This window comes from Typopeltis vanoorti, chromosome 11, assembly GCF_054136105.1.
Source record: "Typopeltis vanoorti isolate ZY-2024b chromosome 11, IOZ_Tvanoo_1.0, whole genome shotgun sequence".
Taxonomy (NCBI): domain Eukaryota; kingdom Metazoa; phylum Arthropoda; class Arachnida; order Uropygi; family Thelyphonidae; genus Typopeltis; species Typopeltis vanoorti.
In genome coordinates, this window is record NC_143559.1 from 128,730,287 (window position 1) to 128,757,339 (window position 27,053).

Genomic DNA, 27,053 nt, shown 5'->3' on the forward strand with positions numbered 1-27,053 from the left:
AATCAGGGTGGAATCATGACAAACTTAAGTAGAGGACATAGGAGAGGATGGCTTGATTGTGAGTGAGCAGGAGGTATTTAAGGAAATAAATAAACTTGATGTCAATAAGGCGATAGGATTTGATGACATATCACCACACATCTTAAGGGAATGTTCCAGGGAATTGGTTGGCAGTAGCATACCTGTTTAATGAGAGTCTTGAGACAGCACAGGTTCCAAGGGAGTGGAAGGAGGGTAAAAGTGATCCACTGCATAAAGGTGGTGATAAGGCTGTAGCTTCAAATTATAGGCCAATTTGTATATCTGGAGTTGTGATGAAAGTACTGGAGAAATTGGTGAGAAGTAGGATACAAAAATGGGTTCATAACAGCAGTATTCTCTGTGGTTATCAGCATGGATTTGTTAAAGGGAGATCATGTTTCACTAACTTACGTATGTAGTATAACAAGGTGACAAATACCTTGGCACATGGGAGATGCATATACAGTATGGCAGGGGAGATGCATATACAGAGATACATGTACTTGGATTTTGCAAAAGCTTTTGATAGACTGCTATACGACAAGCTTAAATAAATTGAAATAGATTGGATTGGATAACAGACTTCTGAGTTGGATAAGTGACTGGTTGTCAGATAGGTGTCAGAAATTTGTATATGGGGATGTGGCATCTGGATAGAGGAAGGTCACTAGTGATGAATCGCAGAGGTCAGTTTTGGGACCGTTGTTCTTCAATTTGTATATTAATGATATTGGGAAGGATTTAACTAGTGATATGTAGCTGTTTGCAGATGATGCAAAATTGGAGAGAGCAGTGCATTGGCAAGCAGATGTTGTGGCCTTTCAGAACTTGAATAGATTGCATGAATGGGCAGGTAAGCAGAACTGTCAGTTCATGTTGCAAAGTGTAAGGTTTTGAGATATAGTAAGCAATGATGGGATGCGAAGTATACACTTGGTGGGGAAACTTTAAAGGAAGTAAAGGAGATGAGAGATCTAGGAGTGATGGTGGTCAAGGAACTGAAATTCAGGGGCCACATTGCACAAGTTGTGAAGATGTCACATTGGATAATGGCAATGATGCAGAGATAAAGAGATTATGATGTCATTGTATAAGGCCTTGATCAGGCCTCATCTGGACTATTGTGTACAGATTTGGGTGCCAGGTTTTCATGGTGATGAGGATGTGTTGGAAAGGGTCCAGAGAAGATTCACAAAGGTGGTCAGTGGGCTTTAGAATGTGGAGTATGAGGACAGATTGAGAGAATGTAAGTTGCAAAGCCTCATGAATAGGAGGGGGGGGGGATATGATTGCAATATATAAGCTAGTCAAGGGTTGTTATCAGGTTGACATGGAAGAGATTTTTCATAGCATGGGAGAGGAGGGCAGAACAAGAGGCCATCGCTGGAAACTGAAACTGTATAAGGAGGGTGTGAGAGGAGAAGTGAGGAGCAGGTTCTTTGCATGGAGAGTGGAATTCATTGCTTGAATGTGTTGTGAATGTAGACACATTGAATCATTTTAAAGCATGGTTGGATGAGCATTGTGTGCAATACTCTGAGAATTCACGATCTCATGGAGATCAGATGTTAATAATAATACTATAACAGTTACACCACATAAAATACTCAATTATTTTAGAGGAGTGATCTCAGAAAGGGACCTCCTAGATGTCCCTGATGAGGAGATATGTTTTGAGCTGAAAGATCAGGGGGGGATAGGTATGAGGTGCATCATGACCCGTAGGGATGGTCACCTGGTTCCAACTAGAAACATCATCCTTACATTGGATACCCCTGTGCCTCAAACATCTGTTAAAGAAGGGTATCTCAATTGTCCTGTTTGACTGTACATCCCTAATCCACTAAGTTGCTTCAAATGCCAGAAATATGGACACGCCCAAACTGCCTGTCGTGGCTCTGTCACCTGTGCCTAATGTGGTAGTAAAGAGCATGATAACCAATCTTGCTCTGCACAGAAACCTAAATGTGTCAACTGTTTGATCAAGTGTTGTCTAGAATCGAAGGAAAGACTAAAACAACTCGTCTGTAAAGATTACATTAGCCCATTGGTGTCTTGTCCAATTTTTATGGATACAACATCACTGAAAAACGTGCTCTACAATGCCCTGTGGATAAAAGGATGCAGACTACGGCGCTTTGGACATGTATAGGCCTACTTATTGCAGACGTCTTGCCACATTTTGCCGAGATATCTGCATATATCTGTACTTGAATGGAGCCGACTTGCAGCTGACCTGCAATGGTGCATCGATTACATTTTGCTGTTACAAACAAAAATCTACTTTGTCATTTCCTGAAAAATTTAAAGTCGTGTAACCAACATATGTTTATCTACAAGAAAAATCTGTCTTCTTTCTCTGTGGTAGAACAAGGGTGACCTTTTAGCAAACATCTGAATGCATTCCATTGTTTGAAATGCTGCCCAGAGCCTGGATACAATGGTATGTAAGATTCCAAACTCTCTGGCAATATCGGTAATTCTGCAGCCTTCTTTAAGCTTTCCAGTAATTTTTCCCTATGTGAAATCATCTAGTGATCTCAAAGTGACATTACAGGAGATCCAAGTTTTCAATTTTATTCCTTCACAAAAGAGCTTCCTTCAAACACAATTTGCTTAGCACAGCTTTTTGCCTTTTATCCTGTTGACCAATGACCCCTTTGCACACAATTTGAAAATTTGAACGTGTCCCTACTTTCTACTTGAAATCGTCAATTATATGAATTGCCACCAACTAATTCATCTGAATTTATGGTTGTAATCTTCAGAAACAGTGTTCATCCTTAGGTTTTGGACATTAACTTACAAAATAAACTATAGGCATAGGGCTGACCACCCTATCCAGGGAGAACGGTTAGGAAATCGAAGGGTGCTTGGAAGATTATGAGTGTGTAAGTGCCTACCAAACCATAGAAGAAGAAATAAACAGCTCAATAAAAGGAGAATTTATTAAGCTGTTTTGAGATAACCTTCCTCAAGCAACATATGAAGGGGGACATGACAGAAACATATAAGTTAGCAAAGTGTCCCTACAAGATTAATGCTTAAAATATTTATCAATGCCTAATGAGCAGAGGAAGAACAAAGTTTCATACTTGGAAGTATTGATTTTTTGATTGGAGATTGATGAATGAGTGGAGTGGATTGCCAGGGATTGCTCTGAGTACTTTGTGCATCTCTATGTACCTCTGTGGAGTTCAAAGTGATAATAATAATTATCACTTTAACAATAATAATGAAAATTATAATGACACAAGCAAGATTTTTAAATTGTTCAGGGGTATTTATTGTTTGGAAAATAAAAGTTATTTTTCAAGCAGCATGCTAATACTTTGAAGGTATTTAAAGTTCAATATTATTATTATTATTGCCCAACAGCTCCAGGAAGTCCAAGGACTCATTGCAGGAGGAAACACTAAACCCAATTCACGATCTTCCCTATTTAATCCTTCAGCTACAATGATACCACTATTATCAATGCATCATGCCATCTACCACCCACCACCACAAATAGTATATTTTGTTTGTAAATTGTGTGTGTGTGTGTTCTCATGGCTGATTTGCCTGTGTGTGGGAAGAAAAACCCTGCTGTCTCTGTATGAGACTGGCTAACTCACCTTCAATTGAAAATGCCCATATCAAGATTTCTATAGTCACAACAATAATCACACTCAGGTCTTTTCCAGGCAAAGGGCACCATGTCCCATTGTTCTTCTGATTGCACTATGGAGTCTTGCTGGCTTCACCTTTTATGATGAATCTATGGACTCCATGAAGGTTCTTTCTTGATGAGTCTTCGAATCAAGGAGATTTGTAATGATAATAAAACTTGTTCCTTAAATAATTTATATTTAAGTGAATAGTTGGCAGTTCATGTACATCTCCTAAAGGCAATAACAATGCTAGTATTTTTGTAACTATTCATTTTATTCTCATCACTCATGCACACATATACACTAGAAATTTTCAAAGAGAATAATGTGCAAAACCTGTAATTTGTCTTCTGCTTTCAGTGCTTTCATTCAGATAACTATAAGTAACAGTTAGGTTGTCATAGATCCAGTGACTCTCACCCTGGTCTGAGCCCTGTCTTGTATCAAAGCTTACATTAGGATTAGAGATATTGTAAGACCATCATTTATATTGCGGTTTAAGCCAATAAGAATACAATTTGGTCAGCTAAATTCCAAATTGCCAGCCCATCCTCGTTAGGTATCCAGGTAGATACCTAACAGGGTGCACCATGAGAAGGTGAGGATTGGACATTAGGTCAGGAGCCTTGGTCGGTTCTCTGCATTCCTTTAAAGCAGTGTTTCCGAACGTGGGGTGTATGCCCCACAGGGGGGCAATTTGAATATTTTGGGGGACAATTGGAAAATGATGTTGCATTTGTCACCTCACCACCGATATAGTAAAAAATCACCATTGTCGGCAATAAATTGTCGATGTTGCAACCCTGACTTTCCAAAAAAAAAAAAGCTGACAACATAAATACAGTATCAAGAAGAATGCTCAGAAAAGCAAAGCAAAATGATGAGTCTATTAGAACTTTATTCAACATAAAAGGAACAATGGTATGGCTTTGTGACGAGACAGAAACGAAATATCGAAATGCAACTAGTTTTGCAAAAAAATTACTCTTGTCCTTCCCGTCGTCATATTTAGTTGAATGTGTTCTTTAGTGCTGTAAATGACTTGTTACTGACAAAAAGAAATCATCTCAATATCACAAACCGTGGGGATCGGAGATTGAAATTGACAAAATTAGTACCTCAAATAAAAAGTCTTTGCAGCAGACATCAAGCTCAAGGATCACATTAACTTGGATTTTATTTTCCCGAGTTCAGTTCGATTTATGTTTTATAATATACAGTGTAATATAAAATTTATATTCATTGAAGAAAGTCAAATTAAAAACAGTTTTATATATGTTCCTTTTTTATTAAAAGTACCTATTTATATTATACTTTTTCAGAACTTGGCTGACTATTATGGGGAGGGGCATCAAAATCTTTGAGCTGTTGAGGTGGGGCATGATCCAAAAAGGTTGATAACTACTGCTTTAAAGGCTATGTGGAGGTCACCTCTCAGTTATACAGCTTTGACCCTTAAGCACCCCATCATGAGAATATAACAAAGATCTGTATTTAAGCTTTGTAGATCTGGAAAAGGCATATGACAAGGTGCCAAGAGAAAAGCTATTCAAAACGCTACAGTTGTATGGTGTCAGTGGGGCATTATGTCAAGCAATACTTAGTCTTTATTTGAGTTGTAAGTCAGCAGTTAGAATTGAAGGAAGTACAGGAAGATGGTTTAATGTTAAATCTGGTGTGAGACAAGGATGTACATTATCCCCTCTGTTATTCATTATCTATATGGATCACATTATGAAGGAAAGTGGTATTAAGCCTAATATCAAAATTGGAAATGTTAATGTCAGTTTATGCAGATAATGTTATACTTTTAAATAAATCCACTACAAGTCTGCAAGATTCCCTGACTAAATTGAATAACTGTTGTAATAGATATGGTATGAAGGTCAGCAATAACAAGACAAAGACAATGAAAATAGGCAGAAGCATTGAAAATATCAACTGCATTACGAATGGATAATCTATAGAACAAGTAAAACATTTCAACTACTTAGGCATGATTTTTAGTGAGGATGGTAAATTAAATATGGAAATAGACAACAGAGTCAACAAAGCTGGTATGGTAGGAAGTTAACTGAATAGATTTATATGGAATAAGAGAGAAATTAGTCAAAACACTAAATTAGCTGTATATGAGATAGTGTTCAAACCAGTTTTAACTTATAGATCTGAGAGCTGGGCTTGAAGTAAAACACTTGACCAAAGACTGGAGACTGCAGATATGAGAGTCCTGAGAAAGATTAGGGGCATGAGCAGATGGCATCAATGGCAGTATCATATTAAAAATGAGGATATTAGGAAATAACTTGACATTATTAGCATTCAGGAATGTGTAAGTGACCATACCACCTGAGAACTAATCTCAGGTGGTATGGTCACTTAAACAGAATGGGAGAGGAAAGATTACCAAAACAGGTGTTCTCTGCCAAGTTGGCAGGAAAAAGACCCAGAGGAAAGCCAAGATGTAGGTGGATTCTTACAGTAAAAAGTGCCTTAGAAGACAGATATATAAGATCTGATAATGATGGAGTCTTGACAGGTAACAGATTGATTTGGAGGAAAATTGTTGATAGGAAGTTAGTAATGATGTAAGTTCTTCATGTAGTACTATCATACTATTCTGTACAACCCTTGAGGGTACATGTCAGGAATTTGATGATGATGATGATGATGTTTCTCAGGGGGGGGGAACTCCCCTCGATGAGTCTTGATAGACTTTGTGTTTCTTAGGAAGGACTTCCCACGATGAGTCTTTTGACTCCATGGAGGCCTGAATAATAATAATAATAATATTGTAAGACATTGACAACCTTTAGAAGATCCAAAGTGCAAGCAGGTCATATTACAAGAAGCAACACTTAAAAATGGAGAAGATTTATATCTGAATGGAATCCCAGAACTTGAAAGCCAGCTATAAGAAGACCAAAGATATGTTGGTAGGATAAGATTATAAGAGATAGCAAGAACTCAGTGGTATAGAAAAGATCAAGATAGGACAAAATGGAGGAATTAGGGGATGCCTTTATCTAGAAGTGGACAAAAAAATGGCTGACGATGATAGGTTCAGTCATAGGTAATGGTAGTGATAATCTCTCCTCTCATAGGGTAATGGTTAATTATATTTGCTCCTTCTACAGGCGATTGTTAACAAAATGTAGTACTATAGAGGAAGTGTGTAGTGGAGAGAAGACAGAAATCAGTTTAAAGTTTAATGTAACTGAATTGATATGGAAGTTCATAGTATTCATGTCATACAGAACATCTACACTTATTAGAGAGAAATGAAAAGGGTAGAGGTACTGTATGATATGGATGATATAGCAGGCAAGCAAAGAGGTACCTTTTTATTATACAACCTATACCTGATAAGCTATCATATGATAAGCTGATATTATACAGCTTATCCAGTAACAAAATGTCTGTCCCCCCCCTCCCTAAAAGTAGTACTGATCTTATAAAATTAACGGTACTTTTGGATATTTCTCTCATGTTGTTATTACTTTTATTCTGTATTTTTTTATTTCTTGTTACTTTAGGATGGATTTTTCACTGGAGAACTGCTTGATGGAAGGAAAGGTTTGGTGCCATCAAATTTTGTGGAAAAACTTACAGGTAAACACAGATATGTGAATCTTGTATAACAGAATATCCTTCCATTGTTGAAGTTTATTTTTAATGTATATGCAACCTATTAAACATATCCCATTTTGTTCAAGAAGACTTAAGAATGACACAGAAAGGCCTACACAAATGTTCAGCAAGTTAAGTGTAATATATAAACCTTTTCTGATTTTGGGAAAGAATCTGCTCTGACTTCTCATTGCTTTCATTTGTTTCTGCAGAGCGCTTTTGTGAAAAACATATTTATGCTTCCAAAATGTATTTGCCTTAGTTCAAGGAAATTATTATCATTATTATAATTATTATTACAGCAACCTTCATATGTTTGGCAGCCCTACTTAACTATTAACATGTATGCTCTCCATATTTGCACCCCATTCTGGCTATGCATTCCATTCACCTACTAATTATTATATAAAACCTACTCTTCACCCTTCTTTACACACAGTATCCAGGGATGGCCTCTCTTTCTTAACTTCTCCTTGTCTTTTATAATCCTCTGTATTAATCCAGTAAAATTTCCTCAATAATTTAAATATCTCTATCTTACACCTCCTTTCCTCCTATCCACCAAATTATGCAATCTATATTCCCTCACGTCTCTGCCTAACCAGTATTCCAGTAACTAGTATTCCTGATATTATCTTGGTCATTCATCTCTAGAACCTCTCCAACATTTCTACATTACACTGAAAACTACACATGACCAAAATTGAGAACAGTAGCACATGTGTGGTCTAACCAATGCCTTATTGACACCACCATCACCACCTCCTTATCCCTACTTGTCAATATACTTCTTATCATAGCAGCAATACAATGGAAATCTTTTCAAAGTAAATGAATGTTCATCTACTTTACAAAGTAGTGAATGTCCAGAAAGCACATTGCATCTGAACTTTAGTCTGCTGTCAGCCATCATTCCCAGATACCAAGCATCCATTTACTGAAGCATCCATTTACCAAGCATCCATTTACTGAAGCATAGTTCTACCAATACACTACACAGCTTTTATCTCTTGATTCAAAAGTGCAGTAGCTTCAATGCCTTTTTTTTTAATATTAAAACTATAACTCCAGTCATTTTTTTCCAAGCTAAACATCTATTCAAATGTTCCTGAAGGGAATTAAACATCAATAACACTTCTTATATTTGTTCCTAACTTTGTATTGCCAGAAAACAGTTGAAGATTCCTAGTCAATACATGTGAATTATCATTAAAAATAAGTTAAGCAGTTGGAGCCCCCAAGAATAGAACCCATATGTAACAACTGGTTCACCATGCACAACTTGCTGGTATTGTCCAGATCTATCCAACCTTCAATCTATCCAACCAATTATCCAATCTCACCTGCTGCATTTTGTACATTAACTTTCATGGTACTCTATTAAATGCCTTTGCAAAGTTTAAGAATATCACTATAATTTTACTTATCCAACACATTCATCAGCTTATTGCAGTATGGACAGGGTGCTGAGGCCTTGCTTCATGAACCTGGTCTTGGTTGGAGCAGCTGTCTCACTGTTCCAGAGATTTGGAAGGTTGTTGTCCTCAGTTGTGTTAAATAGGTTTTTCTGTTGTATTTTGATTTGATTTGGTTTTAATTTCAGCCCATTAGTTTTAGTTCATTGCATGCAATTGTGTGTGTGTGGAGGGATTCCAGTTTGGACGTGTGCACTGCTGTTTTTTGATTCATTTCCTATTGTTGTTCGATGGTTGTGCTGGTGATGAATGGGATGAGGTATTTGCATGGTAAAAAGGTTGTTTGCTTTGGCATGCATGTTATTCTTGCTGTTGTTGTTGTTGTTGTTGTTGTTGTCAGCCTGTAGAGTCCCACTGCTGGGCAAAGGCTTCCCCCATGTTAGTCCATTAGGCTCTATTTTGGTTGTTCTTGACCAGGCTTGCCCTACTGTTAGAATAAGTTCATCTCTCCATCTGGTCTTCTGTCTACCTCTACTTCTACTTCCTCTCTAGGTGTCCAATAAGTGGTGAATTTATTCCAAGTATAACCTTGTTTTCTCATCAAGTGTTCTGCCTGTTTCCGTTTTAGGGATTTTGCTATTCTTATGACATCAGGGATTTTTGTTTTCTGTCTTATTTCTAGGGCCCTTATTTTTTCTATACTTTTGATGTTTAGCATACTTCTTTCCTTTGCTTTTTTGGCATGTTCTTAGCTTGGTCACTTATTTAGTTGTTAATGACCATGTTTGTGATCCATAGGTTAGAATGGGTAGTATGATCATATTATGAAGTTTGCATTTTAGGCTGAATGGTAGGTCTCCCTTCATCCACTCTTTTAAACTCTAATACCTCCTCCAAGCATTGGTGATTCTGGCATCTGTTTCTCTTTCCATCCTGTTTTTAAATGATATTATTTGGCCCAAATATTTAAAATCTTCGTAACTTATGTTCTGTTTTCAACATTTATTGGGATTTCTGTGTGGTCAGGCCTTAGTTTAGATTGCTGTAGTTTATGTTTAATCCATATGCTTTACTTTTATTACTTAGATCTCTAATCATTGTTTCCAGTTCTGAGCTGTTTTTGGAGAAGAGTGCTATGTCATTGGCAAATCTAAGATTGCTTAAATTTTTCCTTAAGATGTTTAAACCATAATTATCCCAGTTCAGTTCTCTAAATAACATTTCCAACAATGTGAATCAAAAAGTGAATAGCTTGGGTGCTATCGGGTCTCATTGTTTAATTCCTCTTCCTAGGTTGAAAGATGGTCCTGTTGTCTCAAGTTTGATTTCTGCTGTGCTACTATTTTAAATATTTTTTAATATTCTGATATATTTATTTTCTATACCTCGATTTTGGAGTTCCAGGAAAAGCTACTTATGTTCTATTGAGTTGAATGCTTTCTGGAAGTCTATGAATACTATGTATAGAAGCTTATTATATTCTTGATATTTTTCAGTAATTTGGTTGATAGTATGTAGATGATCAATAGTTGAAAAACCTTTTCTAGCTGCTTGTTCGTAGTTGGTTCTGATCTAGTTGGCTTGTAATTCTATTTTGGATAATCTTAATAAATATTTTATAATTATTCTATATATTTATGTTATACTATAGTATCTAAATATCAATTCAATATATAATCAAACGGAAACAGGTTTTTTTCATGCAGAGTTAGAATGATTGGAATGTCATTCACACATTCCAATGTGTGAATGACAAAGGGATCTCCTAGATGAGTCGTTGACTGCATGGGGGTCTCATATATATATAACTACTGCTATTAACTCGGAGGTTTGATATGTTCATTTTAATATAAATTGACTAAAAATCCGAGAATATTAACAAATTGAGATTTATTTGAAAACGCAACATGTTTCATCAGGATTGACTTCATCAGGTGTTAAGAACATAGTAAGCTATTAAAAGACACTGAAAAAAACATTGAGACACTCTAAAGCTATACAATTATAAGCTATAATATTCGATTGTAAATTACAGTTATTATGAACTTGAGCTACAGTCCATGTTAAAGTTCTATTGTTGTACGCTTGTTCGTGTGTGGAACCATGCGATCTTCAGTATCTGATAGTAGAGCTGAAAGAGTCAGGCAAATTATAGCTGGGATTATTGTTCATGTGAAGAGGGTCCAAGGTGATTTCTTTTGACTCGACAATGCGGCGTTCTACTTCATCATGGCAAATGTGTAGGTTTGAAGTTGTTGTCCAATTTATTTCATGTTGGCGGCTTTCGTTGTTCATGTTTATTGAAAACAGGACATGGCCTGATAGGGCAGTAGCTCTGGTTCTCTTGTAAGCAATGTCTCTCTGGTGTCCCTTGAGACGTAGGAGGATAGATTTCTTTAGATTCGTTTGGCCATAGTAAGGTTTTCTGCACTCACATATGACTTTGTATACACCTGGGAATTGCAGAAGGTTGTGAGATTGTTTGTAGTTGCTGTAACTTGATCTTATTTTTGAAAGAGTCGAGAAGATTGTTAGAGTCGGATAGTTATTCGGAAATTGAGAGGAATACACAATAGAACCAATAATCTCCTACAAATGACCACAGAAATTCCACGAAATACATGGCTTTCCATCCGTTCTTTACTCATTCCATGGCTATATGGTCTCCCTAAGGTATAAAGAAAATTATCCACTGAGACCTATAGTAGACAGCATTGACTCACCCACATACAGGTTATCTAAATATCTGGCATCATAGTTAAAAGCTTATGCAGGAAAATCTTCTTCTTATATTAAAAACTCAACAGATTTTGTCTCTGAAATCAAGGACTTGAAACTCAAATCTTCTGACATCATGGTGAGCTTTGACGTGGTAGCACTCTTTACCAACATTCTGACACAAGAAGTTCTCCATATTTTAAAGAACGAGATTTCAAATAAAATGTTCTCTTTACTATCTCACTGTGTAAACTCTGGCTATTTTCGAATTCGAAGGTAAACTTTATAAACAGGTCAAAGGGTTAGCTATGGGAAGCCCCCCCCCCTCTCTCCTATATTAGCCAACATTTTTTTCGAGGATTTTGAACAAAAGGCAATCTCCTCTTTTAGTTTAAAACCAAGAATTTGGCTTAGATATGTGGATGATATATTCCTCATATGGAAGCATAGTATGGAGAATCTTCACAGGTTTCTCAACCACTTAAACAACATCCATCAGGATATCAAATTGACCATGGAGATTGAAGAAAATAGTTCCCTCTGTTTCCTAGATGTTAAACTCACCAAGACGCCTGAATCAATAAAAGTCTCTATATTTAGAAAGCCAACACACACGGACAGATATTTGCATGCGAATCATGCAAGATCTGTACTGTCAGATGAAGAAGAACTAAAAAATGAACTACAACATCTTAAATGGATCTTTAAAAGCAATGGCTACTCTTTAAAAAGTATCAATGAACAATTATCCCACCATCAACATAGCAACGTAGAGACACAGGATGACTCCAAAGGTTATATCTCCTTGCCATATATCAGCACACTATCCAAAAAACTGAGTAGAATCTTAAAGAAATTTAACATACAAACGTGCTTCTCGACTCTTCCAAAAATAAGATCAAGTTTCAGCAACTACAAACAATCTCACAACCTTCTACAATTCCCAGGTGTATACAAAATCACATGTGAGTGTGGAAAACCTTACTACGGCCAAACGGAGAAATCTATGCTCCTATGTCTCAAGGAACACCAGAGAGACATTGCTTACAAGAGAACCAGAGCTACTGCCCTATCAGGCCATGTCCTGTTTTCAATAAACATGAACAACGAAAGCCGCCAACATGAAGTAAATTGGACAACAACTTCAAACCTACATATTTACCACGATGAGGTAGAACGCAGCATTGTCGAGTCAAAAGAAATCACCTTGGACCCTCTTCACATGAACAATAATCTCAGCTATAATTTGCCTGACTCTTTCAGCTCTACTATCAGATACTGGAGATCGCGTGGTTCCACACACGCACAAGTGTACAACAATAGAACTTTAACATGGATTATAGCTCAAGTTCATAATAACTGTAATTTACAATCGAATATTATAGCTTTATAATTGTATAGCTTTAGAGTGTCTCAATGTTTTTTCCAGTGTCTTTCAATAGCTTTCTATGTTCTTAACGCCTGATGAAGCCAATCCTGACGAAACATGTTGCATTTTCAAATAAATCTCAATTTGTTATAATTCTCGGAGTTTTAGTCAGTTTATATTAAAATGAATATATATATATATATATATATATATATATATATATATATATATATATATATATATATATATATATATATATATATATATATATATATTAGGATAACCAAGTAATTTTATAAACTTGGTTATTTTAACTCCTAATCCCAAGTATACAAACAATTAAGTTTGCACCTGAAACAAAGTTCAAGTCTAAAGATGTTACAACACCAGGGCAACTCATTGTAAAGGTGGGTAAAGCTCTGATCACTATTCTTAGTATTTTCCCATAATGTAAAGCACATCTCACTAGAAGATGTATACTGCAATGCATTATGGGTGGGGTCACTACCCAGTTTGAGGTCTCTTCAGTGAGTAGCTAGACCCCAAATACCAAGGTTTTAGTAATACGGAGCCTTATCACCTTTACCTATAGAAGTTACAACAAGGTGTTTTTATTTTTAATAAAAATCTCTGGAGGAGATATAGATGTAATAAATTTTTTAACTTGGGGTTATTGTATATTAGGATAAATAAGTAATTTTATAAACTTGGTTATTTTAACTCCTAATCCCAAGTATGCAAACAATTAAGTTTGCACCTGAAACAAAGTTCAAGTCTAAAGATGTTACAACACCAGGGCAACTCTGAGGTTGAAACAAGTTAAAAAATTTATTACATCTATATCTCCTCCAGAGATTTTTATTAAAAATAAAAACACCTTGTTGCAACTTCTATAGGTAAAGGTGATAAGGCTCCGTATTACTAAAACCTTGGTATTTGGGGTCTAGCTACTCACTGAAGAGACCTCAAAAAAGGTTGAAACTGGTCTGGGTAGTGACCCCACCCATAATGCATTGCAGTATACATCTTCTAGTGAGATGTGCTTTACATTATGGGAAAATACTAAGAATAGTGATCAGAGCTTTACCCACCTTTACAATGAGTTGCCCTGGTGTTGTAACATCTTTAGACTTGAACTTTGTTTCAGGTGCAAACTTAATTGTTTGTATACTTGGGATTAAGAGTTAAAATAACCAAGTTTATAAAATTACTTGGTTATCCTAATATACAATATCCCCAAGTTAAAAAATTTATTACATATATATATATATATGCAGGGTGTTCGGGATAAATTTGACAGTTTCGTAAGGAAAAAGAAAATCTTCTTTGTATCTATTAAATTTAATGAATTGACAAAAAAACATTACAGGCAGAGTTAATTACAATACTATCAACAAGATTTACTCAAAATAACCACCATTAGCATCGATCACAGCTTCAATTCTGCTTCGGAACCTCGAACAAGCTGATGCTACAGTCTCCCTGGGAAGGGCCGCAAAAACTGTTTTAATTTTATCCATTAACTGGGCTTTTGTATTACTGGAAGTGCGATTGGTGTCTTTTTCAACTGCGCCCCATACAAAATAATCCATGGGGTTAAGGTCTGGGGAGTTTGGAGGCCAAACATTTGGACTGGTGAAGTCGTAGAAATTTTCAGACAACCATTTTTGACTTTTCCCAGAGGTGTGGCAAGGGGCCGAATCCTGCTGCCATACATACGGCCTACCATTGGCTACCCTTGTTATCCAGGGCTTGACTACAGTTAGCAACTCCACGAACAAAGCCCGAATTCCAATGCCAGGGTTCTTCAACACCTGTTCCTGCAGATTTGCGAGGAATTCTGCTGTACGAACGCAATCAGATCGTCTGCTAGGGATCTTTCTTCTTGCTACATCCTCGTAGTCACCATTGCAAGTCTCTAGTTCATGCCTGATTGTTTTTACTGTATTCAGGGAGCATTGGGCAGCAGTCGTAATATCCTTATTTTGATGGCGGGCACGAATCATCATGATACAAGTTATTCTCTTCCATGATTCAGGTGGGTTCCAGCTATCCATCCTTTCTGACATCTTGTATATGAATGAAGAAGGGTCCAAACTTTTAAATGAAGAGAAGTGTGTGTTAATACATGTAACTTACGGAAAAATATAATTAATTATAAATATGTCAAATTTATCCCAAACACCATGTATATATATATATATCTACAGTTATGATCAATTGCTTCAATACTTTGGCCACAACAGAAGACCAGTCAATATATATATACTGACTTGTCTTCTGTAATTGGAAACTTCTCTCCTAGAACCACGCTTCTATTATTTTTCCTTCTTTATCATAGGTTTCAACTTAGAAGATCTAGCTTTTCCATAGATTTTTTTGCAATGGACACAGTGCTGAACTATTAGGCTGAATGAAAAGAAAGTATTATATTGCATGAGAAATATTGGAGCATTCCAAAAACAAGATGTCACAAAAAATAATCACAAAATTATTATTATTATTATTATTATTATTAAACAAGACCTCATGGAGTCAAAGACTCATCTAGGAGGTCCTTTTATCTCACACACATCTCATCATACCTTGTCTTAAACACATTCAAACTCCTTGCAGACACCACACTCTCAGGCAAGGCATTCCAATCACTCACAACTCTGCATGAAAAAAACCTGCCTCTCACTCCAGGTGGTTAGCTTATCTGCTCTCCAGCCAAAAGGCTGTGTGTTCGAATCCTGCCGTTGCCATGGATGTTTGTGATTGTTTGTGAAGATACTAGTGGTGGTGGTTGGTGGTAGATGGCGCTGGTGTAGATGATGAAGGTAGTTGCAGCTGGTAGATAAGAGCTGGTAGAAACAGAGTGTTGTAGAGAGGTGCCCTCCCTCGATGAGTATTTGGACTCCCTGGAGGTGTTACATAATAATAATAATAATAATAAAATGGATGTATGTGGTAGTGATGATAATAATGGAAATGAGGTGGAAGTGCTTAATCAAGAATTGATGAAAATGAAGAGTGAAATGTAACATATGGAGGGTGAAACTCGTCTAAAGAAGCACTGACTATTGTGAATGAGAGGAGGAAGCTAGTAGGGAGAAGCAAGTGTCACAGGATGATAGGGTGATGCTATATGGAAATTCAATCATTAGAGGTGTGGTGAATAACAATGTACATAAAACGTTTTACCAAGTAAGTTACCCAGCTAAACAGAAGATATTCTCTTTAGCTGGACAATCCTTCTTGTTTTTGACTTTGTTCTTGTTAGTGTTCTGTTTCTTATGCATCTTAGTGCCATTTTACAGCTGTATTTAATACTGCAATATTTCAATGAAAATATGTTTATGAAAACAGTAAATATTATAAAAACACAAACACCTACACTAATATACTATAAAACACTAATTTTCTAAGATAAAAAAACCCAATAAAAATCACCAATTTTACACAAGTGCTACATTTAATTTTATTTTTATATAGCTCCAACCCATGGAAGGTTTATTTGTAAGCCTATAGTACTTTCGTATTGTGGATGAGCTAAGGATTTCTCTCTCTCTCTCTCTCTCTCTATATATATATATATATATCATCATCATCATCATCATCAAATTCCTGCCATGTACCCTCAAGGGGTGTACAGGATATGATAGTACTACATGAAAAAAATTACATCATTATTAATTTCCTACCTACAATTTTCCTCCAAATCAGTCTGTTATTTGTCGAGACGCCAACATTATCAGATCTGATATTTCTATCGTCTAAGGCATTTTGTACCATATCAATCCACCTATATCTTGGTCTTCCTCTGGGTCGTTTTGCTGCCAACCTGGCAGAGAACACTTGTTTTGCTAATCTTTCTTCGCCCATTCTGCTTAAGTGACCATACCACCTGAGATTAGCTCTGCTAATGCATTCCTGGATGCTGACAATGTCAAGTTCTTTCCTAATATCCTCGTTTTTAATATGATATTGCCATTGATGCCATCTGTTCACACCTATAATCTTTCTCAGGATTCTCATATCTGTGGTCTCTATTCTTCAGTCAAGTGTTTTACTTCTGACCCAGCTCTCAGATCCATAAGTTAAAACTGGTTTGAACACTGTCTTGTGTACAGCTAATTTAGTGTTCCGACTAATTTCTCTCTTATTCCATATGAATTTATTCAACTGACTTCCCACCATACCAGCTTTCTGATTCTGTTGTCTATTTCTATATTTAATTTACCATCTTCAGTAAAAATCGTGCCTAAATAGCTGAAATGTTTTATTTGTTCCATGGGTTCTCCATTCACAACACTGTTGACATTTTCAATGATTCTGCCTATTTTCATTTTCATTGTCTTTGTCTTTTTATTGCTGACCTTCATACCATATCTATTACAACAGCTATTCAATTTAGTCAGAGAATCTTGCAGACTTGTAGCGGATTTATTTAGAAGTATAACATCATCCGCATAAAGCAAAGAGCTGACATTAACATCTCCAATTTTGATATCATGTTTAATACCATTTTCCTTCATAATGTGATTCATATAGATAATGAATAACAGAGGGGATAATGTACATCCTTGTCTCACACTAGATTTAACATTAAACCATCTTCCTGTACTTCCTTCAATTCTAACTGCTGACTTACAACTCAAATAAAGACTAAGTATTGCTTGATATAATGCCCCATTGATACCATATAACTGCAGCGTATTGAATAGCTTCTCTCTTGGCACCTTGTCATATGCCTTTTCCAAATCGACAAAACTTAAATACAGATCTTTGTTATATTCCCATGTTTTCTCGACTATTTGTCGTAAAGTGAAGATCTGAAGATCTGATCCTGACATACCCTGTTTGGCCTGAATCCAGCTTGTTCTTCACGAAGCTTTTCTTCTACAATTCTTCTCAACCGTTTCGCAAGTATATTTGCATAGATCCTGCCAGAAACACTCAGTAGGGAAATACCTCTGTAATTCTCACATTCAGTTTTATTTCCCTTTTTATATATGGGTACTATGAGAGCTCTACTCCAATCATCGGGAATTCGTCCCTCTGTCCATGCTTTCTGAACTATGCAGTGCAGCACTGTAAGACTCTTATACCACCATACTTCAGCATTTCTGGTCGAATATCATCTACTCCTGCTGCCTTTCCACATTTCAAGCCTTTGATCGCTTTTTCTACTTCAAGTATGGATATGTATTCCTGACTGCATGCCTGGTCAGTGTTTTTTACCACTGTGCTGTCATCACTGCTTGTTTCATTTAGCAGTTTTTCAAAGTAATTACTCCATACTTCAAGGATATCTTTTCCTCCTGTTTTCATGTCACCTTTATCATCTCTAATTCCTTTTACATCACTCTTTCCTCCATTCCTAAGCTTCTTCAACAACCTCCAGAATATTTTGCCCCAACAAGGATCAGCTTTTCATTTTTCATAGTGGCAGTTGCTTTCTCTAAAGCCTCAAAAAATTCCTCCACTTCTACCTTAGAACCTTCTGTGGGACCATGTGGGACCAAATCTGAAAACAAACCCCAACTCAACATCACCAGAGTTAAAGATCGGTACTATCAACGTAAGACGCCTGAATGGCAAAGAAATGGAGCTAGCTGATGAATTAGATAATAATCTGAAATATATATATATATATATATATATATAATTGGTTAACAATGCCCTCAGATAATGATGCTTGGTTAACAATGAATGGCTGTAAGAAAAAATCTCTTGGTTAATGACTCTTGATTATATGAGCCACTATCTGATCTAAAAAACGGAATTTTCCAATCGCACTCAGCCACATGCGGGAAGACATTGTCAAATAGAGAACAGCCATGCGGCATAGCTGTGAAGCTCAGATATGCTTGACCCATCATAGCCAGCTGTTTATGTTTTCCATTTATTGTTTCTTTTCTTGTAGTGTACTGTGCTTTATTTTAAAATGTGTTTTATGATGAAAATGAGTATTTAAGCATTTATTTTTTATGTGTTGTTTCGTATAGACAATAAATCGGTGGGTGCGTGTCACTGTTCGTTTGCCATTAAAAGGCAAAATCAAATCTCATCTGTATAATAATCATTGTATCTATAAGCTGCTATATCAGTGTATGTTACGGTAAGTGCTGTATCTAATATCATCACCTTACAAGCAAAATGCACCAAGTCAAAATTTGCAGGTTTCGAATTTAACTGTTAACTTTTATTTCAAAACGTTTTTTTTTGAACTTTTACTTTTATTTTCAGGTGATGATATGTTCTTTGTATCCCTTGTCTTAGTGTTGTACAATTTGTAATAATATTTTGTATATCTTTTTTTTTTATAGAGTGAATTTTTTTACCGTGTGATAAAAAATGGGTCCCAAAAAAGAAAGCTAGTGAGGGAAAAAAACAGAAAAATTTTCTCTATTGAACAGAAGAAAGAAATAATAGCAAAACATCATGAAGGTGTGAAAGTTATGCAGCTAGCTCGAATATATGAAACCAGTCATTCTACAATATCATCCATTTTGGCTAAGAAAGAAGAACTTATGGTAGCTAAGTCTCGTAGACAGGCTTATACGTTGGCTATGCATTATTAAAACATTGATGAACACCATCAGGACTTTTAGGAGAACAATAGCTTCATCTCTTCATTCCCAGTTACTGTGTTTGTAGTGCTTTTTTTGTAAGTTCCTTTAGAAGATGGCAATGTGACATTGCCGAAATATCGGAAAATGTTTATTAAAGTTTAATTTAATTTATATCCTTAACTACGTTGTTCTATTCCTTACTGTTTTAATAATATGGTAGCTAAGGTTGCTAAGTGAACTTCAAGGTTGAATGTCAGAGAGCTTCTTTTTGAGCAAATGGAAAATCTATTACTAATTTGGATCAAAGAAAGAGAAATGGTGGGGTGATACTACATCCCAAAATGCAATCTGTCAGAAAGCTAAACAGATTTATCAAGATTTGAAAAAGAAGACTTTGGGATCAAGTTCTGAGGCAGATGATGATGATGATTTCAAAGGTAGCAGAGATTGGTTTGACAATTTTAAAAAAAGAACAGGAATTCATAATATATTCAGACATGGAGAGGCAGCTAGTGCTGACAAAGCAGCAGCAGATAAATTTGTGAATAGCTTAACAAGAATTATAGAAGAAGGAGAATACCTATCTCAACAAGTCTTCAATTGTGATGAGACTGGGTTATTTTCGAAGAAAATGCCCAACAGGACATTTATCACAAAAGAAGAAAAAACACTTCCTGGGCATAAACCAATGAATGATAGGGTAACATTGCTTTTAGCAGCAAATGCAAGTGGAGACTTTAAGGTAAAACCAATGTTAATCTACCACTCAGAGAATCCCCGAGCATTCAAAAAGTTCAATGTCTCTAAATCCAATCTCACTGTTTTGTGGAAGTCTAACAGCAAAGCCTGGTCATAAGAATAGAATTTAAAGACTGGATTCGCGAATTGTTTGGACCAACTGTCAAAGCATATCTTGAGCAAAACAATCTGCCTCTAAAAGCCATTTTAACCTTGGATAACGCACCTGGCCATCCAATGGACATACAAGAAGAGCTACCAGAGGAATTAGATTTTATCAAGGTGATTTTTCTTCCTCCCAAGACTACATCTCTGATTCAACCTATGGATCAGCTGATAATTGCAAATTTTAAAAAACTTTACACAAGGGCACTTTTTACCAGGTGCTTTGAAATGTGTGAGGCTACCAACATAACCCTAAGAAAATTTGCCATTTGAAAAGCCATTTGAAAAGGAGAAGAGCTTAGTACATTTGCACCTTTCAAAGTCTGCTTTGGTGAGTCTCCAAGATTTTTATTTGTTGATTTTTATTTATTTATTTATTTTTTTTTTACTCCTGTGGAGTTTTTGAATTAAGCCTTATGCATATGCAGAATTTTTGGCTAGAATGGCTTTGGAAAAATTATTGGAGAACTAGGGTTTGGATAAGGGTCAAGAATTTTAAGTGGAGTGGAATATGAAATAAAAGCACTCATTCTAGAGAGAGAGAGAGAATGAGAGAGAGACAGGGAGGGAGAATAATTTCTGTTTTAGATCAGAGAAAGTGCTGTGATCAGAAGAGCAGAAGCAGTAATCAGACCATGGAAACGAAATCCTAAAGGTCATTCCAATTAGCACTGTTGTAGTGCCACAGGACATGAGGCTGAGAATTACTAAGAGAAGGATTACCTGTTGAAAATGAAACATAGACAAGGTTATTATCAGACTTTCCAAGAGGAGAGCTAAAATCAACAGTGTATTTGAAGGAAAACTGGATTAAGAAAATGGTCAGAGTGTTTGGAGAATGATGAGAATTATCTGGAATTCCAGTGAGTTGGTGAACAATTTGTGTTAAATCATTACCAATAGCAAACAGTTTAGTTTGGCTTCCTTTCCTGCTTAGTCTGTGAAGTTGGAGAAGGGAAGCCAGTCTGAATTGTGGATGTTGAAATCACCAAGGAAGATTATCTCACTGTTTTAGAACACAGGTAGTCCCTGATTAACATAAGAATTATGTTCTACTAACTTTACATAACTCGAATTAATAGAACATAACTCTTATGTCAATCAGCTTTAAACCCTTCTCATGTCACTCACACCTTATTACTTATGTGTTTACAGTACATGTATGCTGTAGTGCATTAACATGTGTTAAAGGTTATCCCTGGTTTCAGTCACAGAATTCATACCCAAATTGGATTTTAATATGTAAATATTAATGCAAAATAACATAATATAGTATGAATCGTGTGAGAAAATATAAAAAAAAATTTAAAAAGTGTGTATTTTTTCAATTTGACTTTCTTATGAAATTATCAAGAGACAACTGCATTATGTTGTGGCTTTTTTCTTTTCTTCTCTTCATAAATTCTCTCGATACCTAATTAACATCATCCATTTTTCTTTGGACTTTTAAGAATCATGAGGCATTAGGTTCCACCCAAATACTTAAAATGTATAGCATGCAAACACTAAAAATATATCATGCCTATGTGGAAAGTGAGACTAAGGAAAATGCACACATGAGCCATGTGGACTGTATGCCTTGAATTAGACCACTGTTAGATGGTGCGTGAAGAATATAGACGAGTTAATTAAAATTTTTATAATCCACCATTTTTTTAGCCCTTTCATGATTATTTGCATAACTCTGAATTTATATAAGTCAGAACTACCTATGTATAGAGTCAAGAGATTTGTCTTTAGATATCAATAACTTATATATTTTTTTTTAATCTTTTTTATTTTAGGTGAAGATCTCTTTGATTTCCAGGCCCAAATTTTGTATGGCAACAGAGATTCTGATGACAGTAGTGCCAGCTTTACATATGCCACTGACTTGGACTTCATTGGTGGAGAAGAGGCACAGCTTCTTCTTCCTGGTGATTTAATATGCTTTTCCTTAAAATTTTGAGAATCTTTTTTTTTTTTTTTTTTTAATGTTTCTAAAGAACAAGTATATCAATACACTAAAATCTAGTATGTCATTCTGTATTCATTCTGTATTTTATTATTATTTGATAACTTCCATGGAGTCAGCAGACTCATTGTGGGAGGCACACTCAACCAACAACATGTCTATAATAATGAGTTTTGAAGTTATTTACTCTACCTGTACTCACAATGCACTCAGGTAATGCATTCCACAATTAAATTAAAAATAAAAATATTTAAAAAAATAATAATAATGAGGGATTTATTATCCCCTTAACTTAAAATTATTTTAAATTTAATTTAATTTAATTTAATTTTTAAAATCTACTCATTTTATATTTTATATTACTTTCTATATTACTTTTGTTCTGTATTACTTTCAAACTTACTATAATGTATATGTAATTTGGAACCATGTTATAACTGAGATGTCGAGAATGGAGCACTTTCTTGAGTGCAGCAAAGCCAGTAATATGAGGGGGGGGGCTGAAAAGTTCAATTTTCTTCAATACCTCTGACATGTGTGCTTATATATCCGAAAAGAAAAAGAACACAGTATTACAATTTTTTGTAATAATTTTTTTTTAAGGGTTTTAAGATATGTTCTATCTTGTGGTTATATCAGTTGCTTTAGTATCATTTGTGTTCTAGGTGTTTCTCAGAACTTTTCACCCCCCCCCCCCCAGCAATACATAAAATAAGAAAAATAGCCTTTTTGTTATTTTATGTATGAATGTTTATTAACCAATTGTTTTTGAAATGCCTTCTAAATGAAAATTAAAAAAAGAGGTATGCTTCATTTTCTTGTCAGGTTGCATAATGAGGAGGGAGTGAGTGTGGGGAGGAATAGTACGCATAATTATCATCATATTCTAGTGCAAAAATACCTACTTGTGACACTGATTTATGTTCAAATTATTATTTATGAATATTTATGTTTTTGCTATTTTTACAAAATGAATGCATTAATATTGATATTAATATTAATATTGATGACTTGTAAAGATAAACTGTGTGAATTGCTGATCAACTTGATAAATTAAATTAAATTAACTGTTAATTGATTAATTGATTTTTTGAATGTTTGTTTATTCAGTTAATTATTTTCTTAGTAAATTTTCTTTTGTGAATTGTCATTTAATAAATTGTTTTTGATGATTCTGTGTGCCCTTTCTCCAGACACCTAACTTGAAAGTCTTTCAGTTGCAAACCATCAGCCTTATGTAAGGCCTTTTGTTCATTGAACTTGCACACTCATTTGCAATCATCACTCTCCTTCTCAACTTGTCTCTATTATATTGTGGCAACAGAAACAATTTTTACTGTCATTCATGTTATTCATTATTCTACCAACTATTTGTTATCTTCTTGCATACCTTATCACTTTCCAGATCTTTGCAACTGCTAAAATAATCATCACTGCCTCTTTTCTTCCTAAGAGAATCACTGACATCCTTAATCTTTTCTGCAGAAACACAGTTTTGGCATGCTTTCCTCAAGCACTCCACTTGTCATAATCACCATAAAAAAATTCTCCTTCTTTCCTTGTCCTTCCTCTTTTGTTCTTTCATACTCTGTTTTCTCATCTTCTCCTCACACCTCGCCCTTCCTTCATTTCCTTGCCATGCCACTTGTTAGGCATTTCTCCAATCATTCTCTCTCTCACACACAATTTTGTCCTCTAAAGGATTACGCACACATCTCTCTCTCTCTCTCTCTTTTTATACACCTCATCATTCTCATCATCATCCACCATTTCTCTCATGCTGTCACTCATACTTTGTTCACCTTTGCTCATTTCTCCCACTTTTCTTTCAACAAAAACCACACTGACATTTTTGCTCTCTTTTATTGTTCATCTCTGATACTTATTGTTCATATACTCTTATACTTATTGTTCTTTCTACATTTCTAATACTGGCTTTTGGCAGCGATTAGGTTTTTTAAAGAAATGAAGGGAAAGATTAATTGCATCCTCTAAAAAAGAAACTCATTGTGGAAATGAGGTATGATGGTTTCCTTTTTTTAGAAAAAGAAACCATCACACCCCACTGATAAGGAGAGTGATAAGCAACTTTTCACTATTTTTCAAAAAATCAGGGTAAGTACTGCCTAATAGACTGTTGCTCACTGAAATAACAACAAAAAAAAGAAGCTGATTTGTTGATCTTCCTTGAACGTCTTTAATGCTTTGAATTCTGATTAATGGTATTATGGCACAGATATAATGAGATAATTATTATTCCTCGTCGTAAGACCATGTATGGTCTTCGTAAGTCCATGTATGGCTATATCTTACGAAGTAAGATATAGCCACACATGGACTAATGTGCAAAGATCTGATTGAATATTTCTTGGGATGAGAAAGTGATGGATAGGATTTTGATATGCCTAAGATGGTGTTTCAGCCTAAGAATTCTCCATATAAGAATAGATTGCAGACTTATGATTACAAAGTTTAGGTGATAGGCAGAAAATAGGATATGATAGTTTTATACAGTTGATGCAAAATAAATTTTCTTAGTATATGACAAGAAGTAGGAAAATAAAGAAACCCTCATGAATTATCTAAAAGTGTGGTTATCAAGGACTCAGAACTATATTTTATTTGCTTTGAATGGGTTGCCAGGAAGTAGTTGTAAGTGCTTTTTTCAGTGAATGAGTCCAGTGAAAAGTATTCTTCCAAGCTTCTGTTTAGTCTGAAGACTCACTGCAGAAGGTTGAATACTCACAGACCACAGTAACTATCATACTTTGCCTTGAATGCATTCAAGGTTGGAGCACATGGTACCCAATCTGACAATGCATTCCACTCATTAACCACCCACCAAGCAAAATATTTTCCTTTTCATTTCCTTATTTACATGACCTTTGTACAGTTTCCAGGGATGACCTCTCATTCTCACATCACCCATTATCCTGTGCAATAATTCCCCTGTATCTATTTGATAGGTTCCTCTCACCAATTTACAAGTATATGTCTCACTCATATCATCCCTCCTCCTCCTATCTGCCAAAACTCTGAAGACAGCATGCCCTCAAGCTGTCCTCATATTCAGTACTCTCTCTCTCTCTCTCTCTCTCTCTCTCTCTCTTTCCAATGTTTCCTTTTTACCAATATAGCCAGGTGACCAGATCTATGTACAGAAATCCAAATGAGGCCTAATTAGTGCCTTATACAGTGGAACTATCATCTCTTATTCATACATGTTGTCATTCTTTGCATTATAGCAGCAATTTTATGAGTAATCTTTACAATGCAGTGGTCCCTTGAACTTCATTTCCCAATCTACCAAGATCCCCAGATCCTCTACTTCCTCCACCTCCTGAAGTAAAGTTCCTCTCTTATGGTAAACCTTGCCATCTTCTCTGGCCAAACTGCATAACTCTACACTTAGCAACATTGAAATTACATCCTCCAGTTTTCATTCCAAAGTACCAACTTGTTCAAACCCTCATGTAACAACAACACACCAAAACTTCCTGACATTGCACCTCCTAATTTAGTATCATCAGCATACAACTGAATATCTCCTTTCACACTGTGAACTATATTTATAATATATATATATATATATATTTAACTTAAGCAGGATAAAATTGAATTTCATATTGAAAAGAAGAACATGTAAGAAAGTTTTAAAATGAATAAAAGTTGAGCAGCTCTCAGATGTGAACTGTAGACTAAAATATACAAACATTATTCAAGAAAAAATGAAAGAGTTTGAGAACAGGAATCAAACCTTGTAGATTCAGTGGCAAGCCCTGAAGAAAACATTGATTGATTCTGCCAGAGAGGCATGTGGTGAGGTTGTCTGCAAGGATAGAAAAATCAGAACTCCCTGGTGGACACAGGAAGTTAAAGAGGCAGTGAAGGAAAAGAAGAAAGCATATCAAAAGTTCCTGGCAAATAAGTCAGCTTGTGCTCTTAGAGAATACAGAGACAAATGTAAGAAAGCTAAGCACTGTGTAAAACTAGCTAAACAAAAGTCATGAGAAGACTTTGGTAAGAACATAGAAAATAAATATCAAGAAGGTGGCAAGATATTCTGGAGGTTGTTGAAGAAGCTCAGAAATGGAGGAAAGAGTGCTGTAAAAGGAATTAGAGATGATAAAGGTGATAGGAAAACTGGAGAAAAAAAGATATCCTTGAAGTAGGGAGTAATTACTTCGAAAAATTGCTAAATGAAACTAGCAGTGATGAGAGCACAGTGATAAAAAACACTGACCAGGCATGCAATCAGGAATACACATCCATGCTTGAAGTAGAAAAAGCCATCAAAAGTCTGAAATGTGGAAATGCAGCCAGAGTAGATGATATTAGACCAGAAATGCTCAAGTATGGAGGTATAAAAGTTTTACAGTGGCTACACTGCATAGTTCAGAGGACCTGGACAGAAGGACCAATTCCAGATGATTGGAGTAGAGTTCTCATATATAAAAAAGGGAAATAAAACTGATTGTGAGAATTACAGAGGTATTTCTCCACTGAGTGTTCCTGGTAAGATTTATTCCAGTATACTTAAGAAACGGTTGAGAAGGATGGTGGAAGAGTAGCTTGGTGAGGAACAAGCTGGATTCAGGCCAAATAGCTGCTGTCAGGATCAGATATTCACTTTACAACAAATAGTTGAAAACTCATGAGAATATAACAAAGATCTGTATTTAAGTTTTGTAGATCTGGAAAAAGCATATGACAAGGTGCCAAGAGAGAAGCTATTCAAAACGCTACAGTTGTGTGGTGTAAGTGGATCATTATATCAAGCAATACTTAGTCTTTATTTGAGTTGTAAGTCAGCAGTTAGAATTGAAGGAA

At 35.6% G+C, this 27,053-nt stretch overlaps 1 protein-coding gene across 1 annotated transcript in view; it reads left to right on the forward strand.

Annotated features, from left to right (window-relative positions):
• The window catches only part of LOC150102039 (RIMS-binding protein 2-like), a 540,578-nt gene that overhangs the window by 237,755 nt on the left and 275,770 nt on the right, over positions 1-27,053 (forward strand). The window contains exons 16-17 of the mRNA XM_090399955.1: positions 7,211-7,286; positions 22,054-22,185. Coding sequence (XP_090256081.1) covers positions 7,211-7,286; positions 22,054-22,185 — 208 coding nt within the window. The remainder of the gene's footprint in view (positions 1-7,210; positions 7,287-22,053; positions 22,186-27,053) is intronic.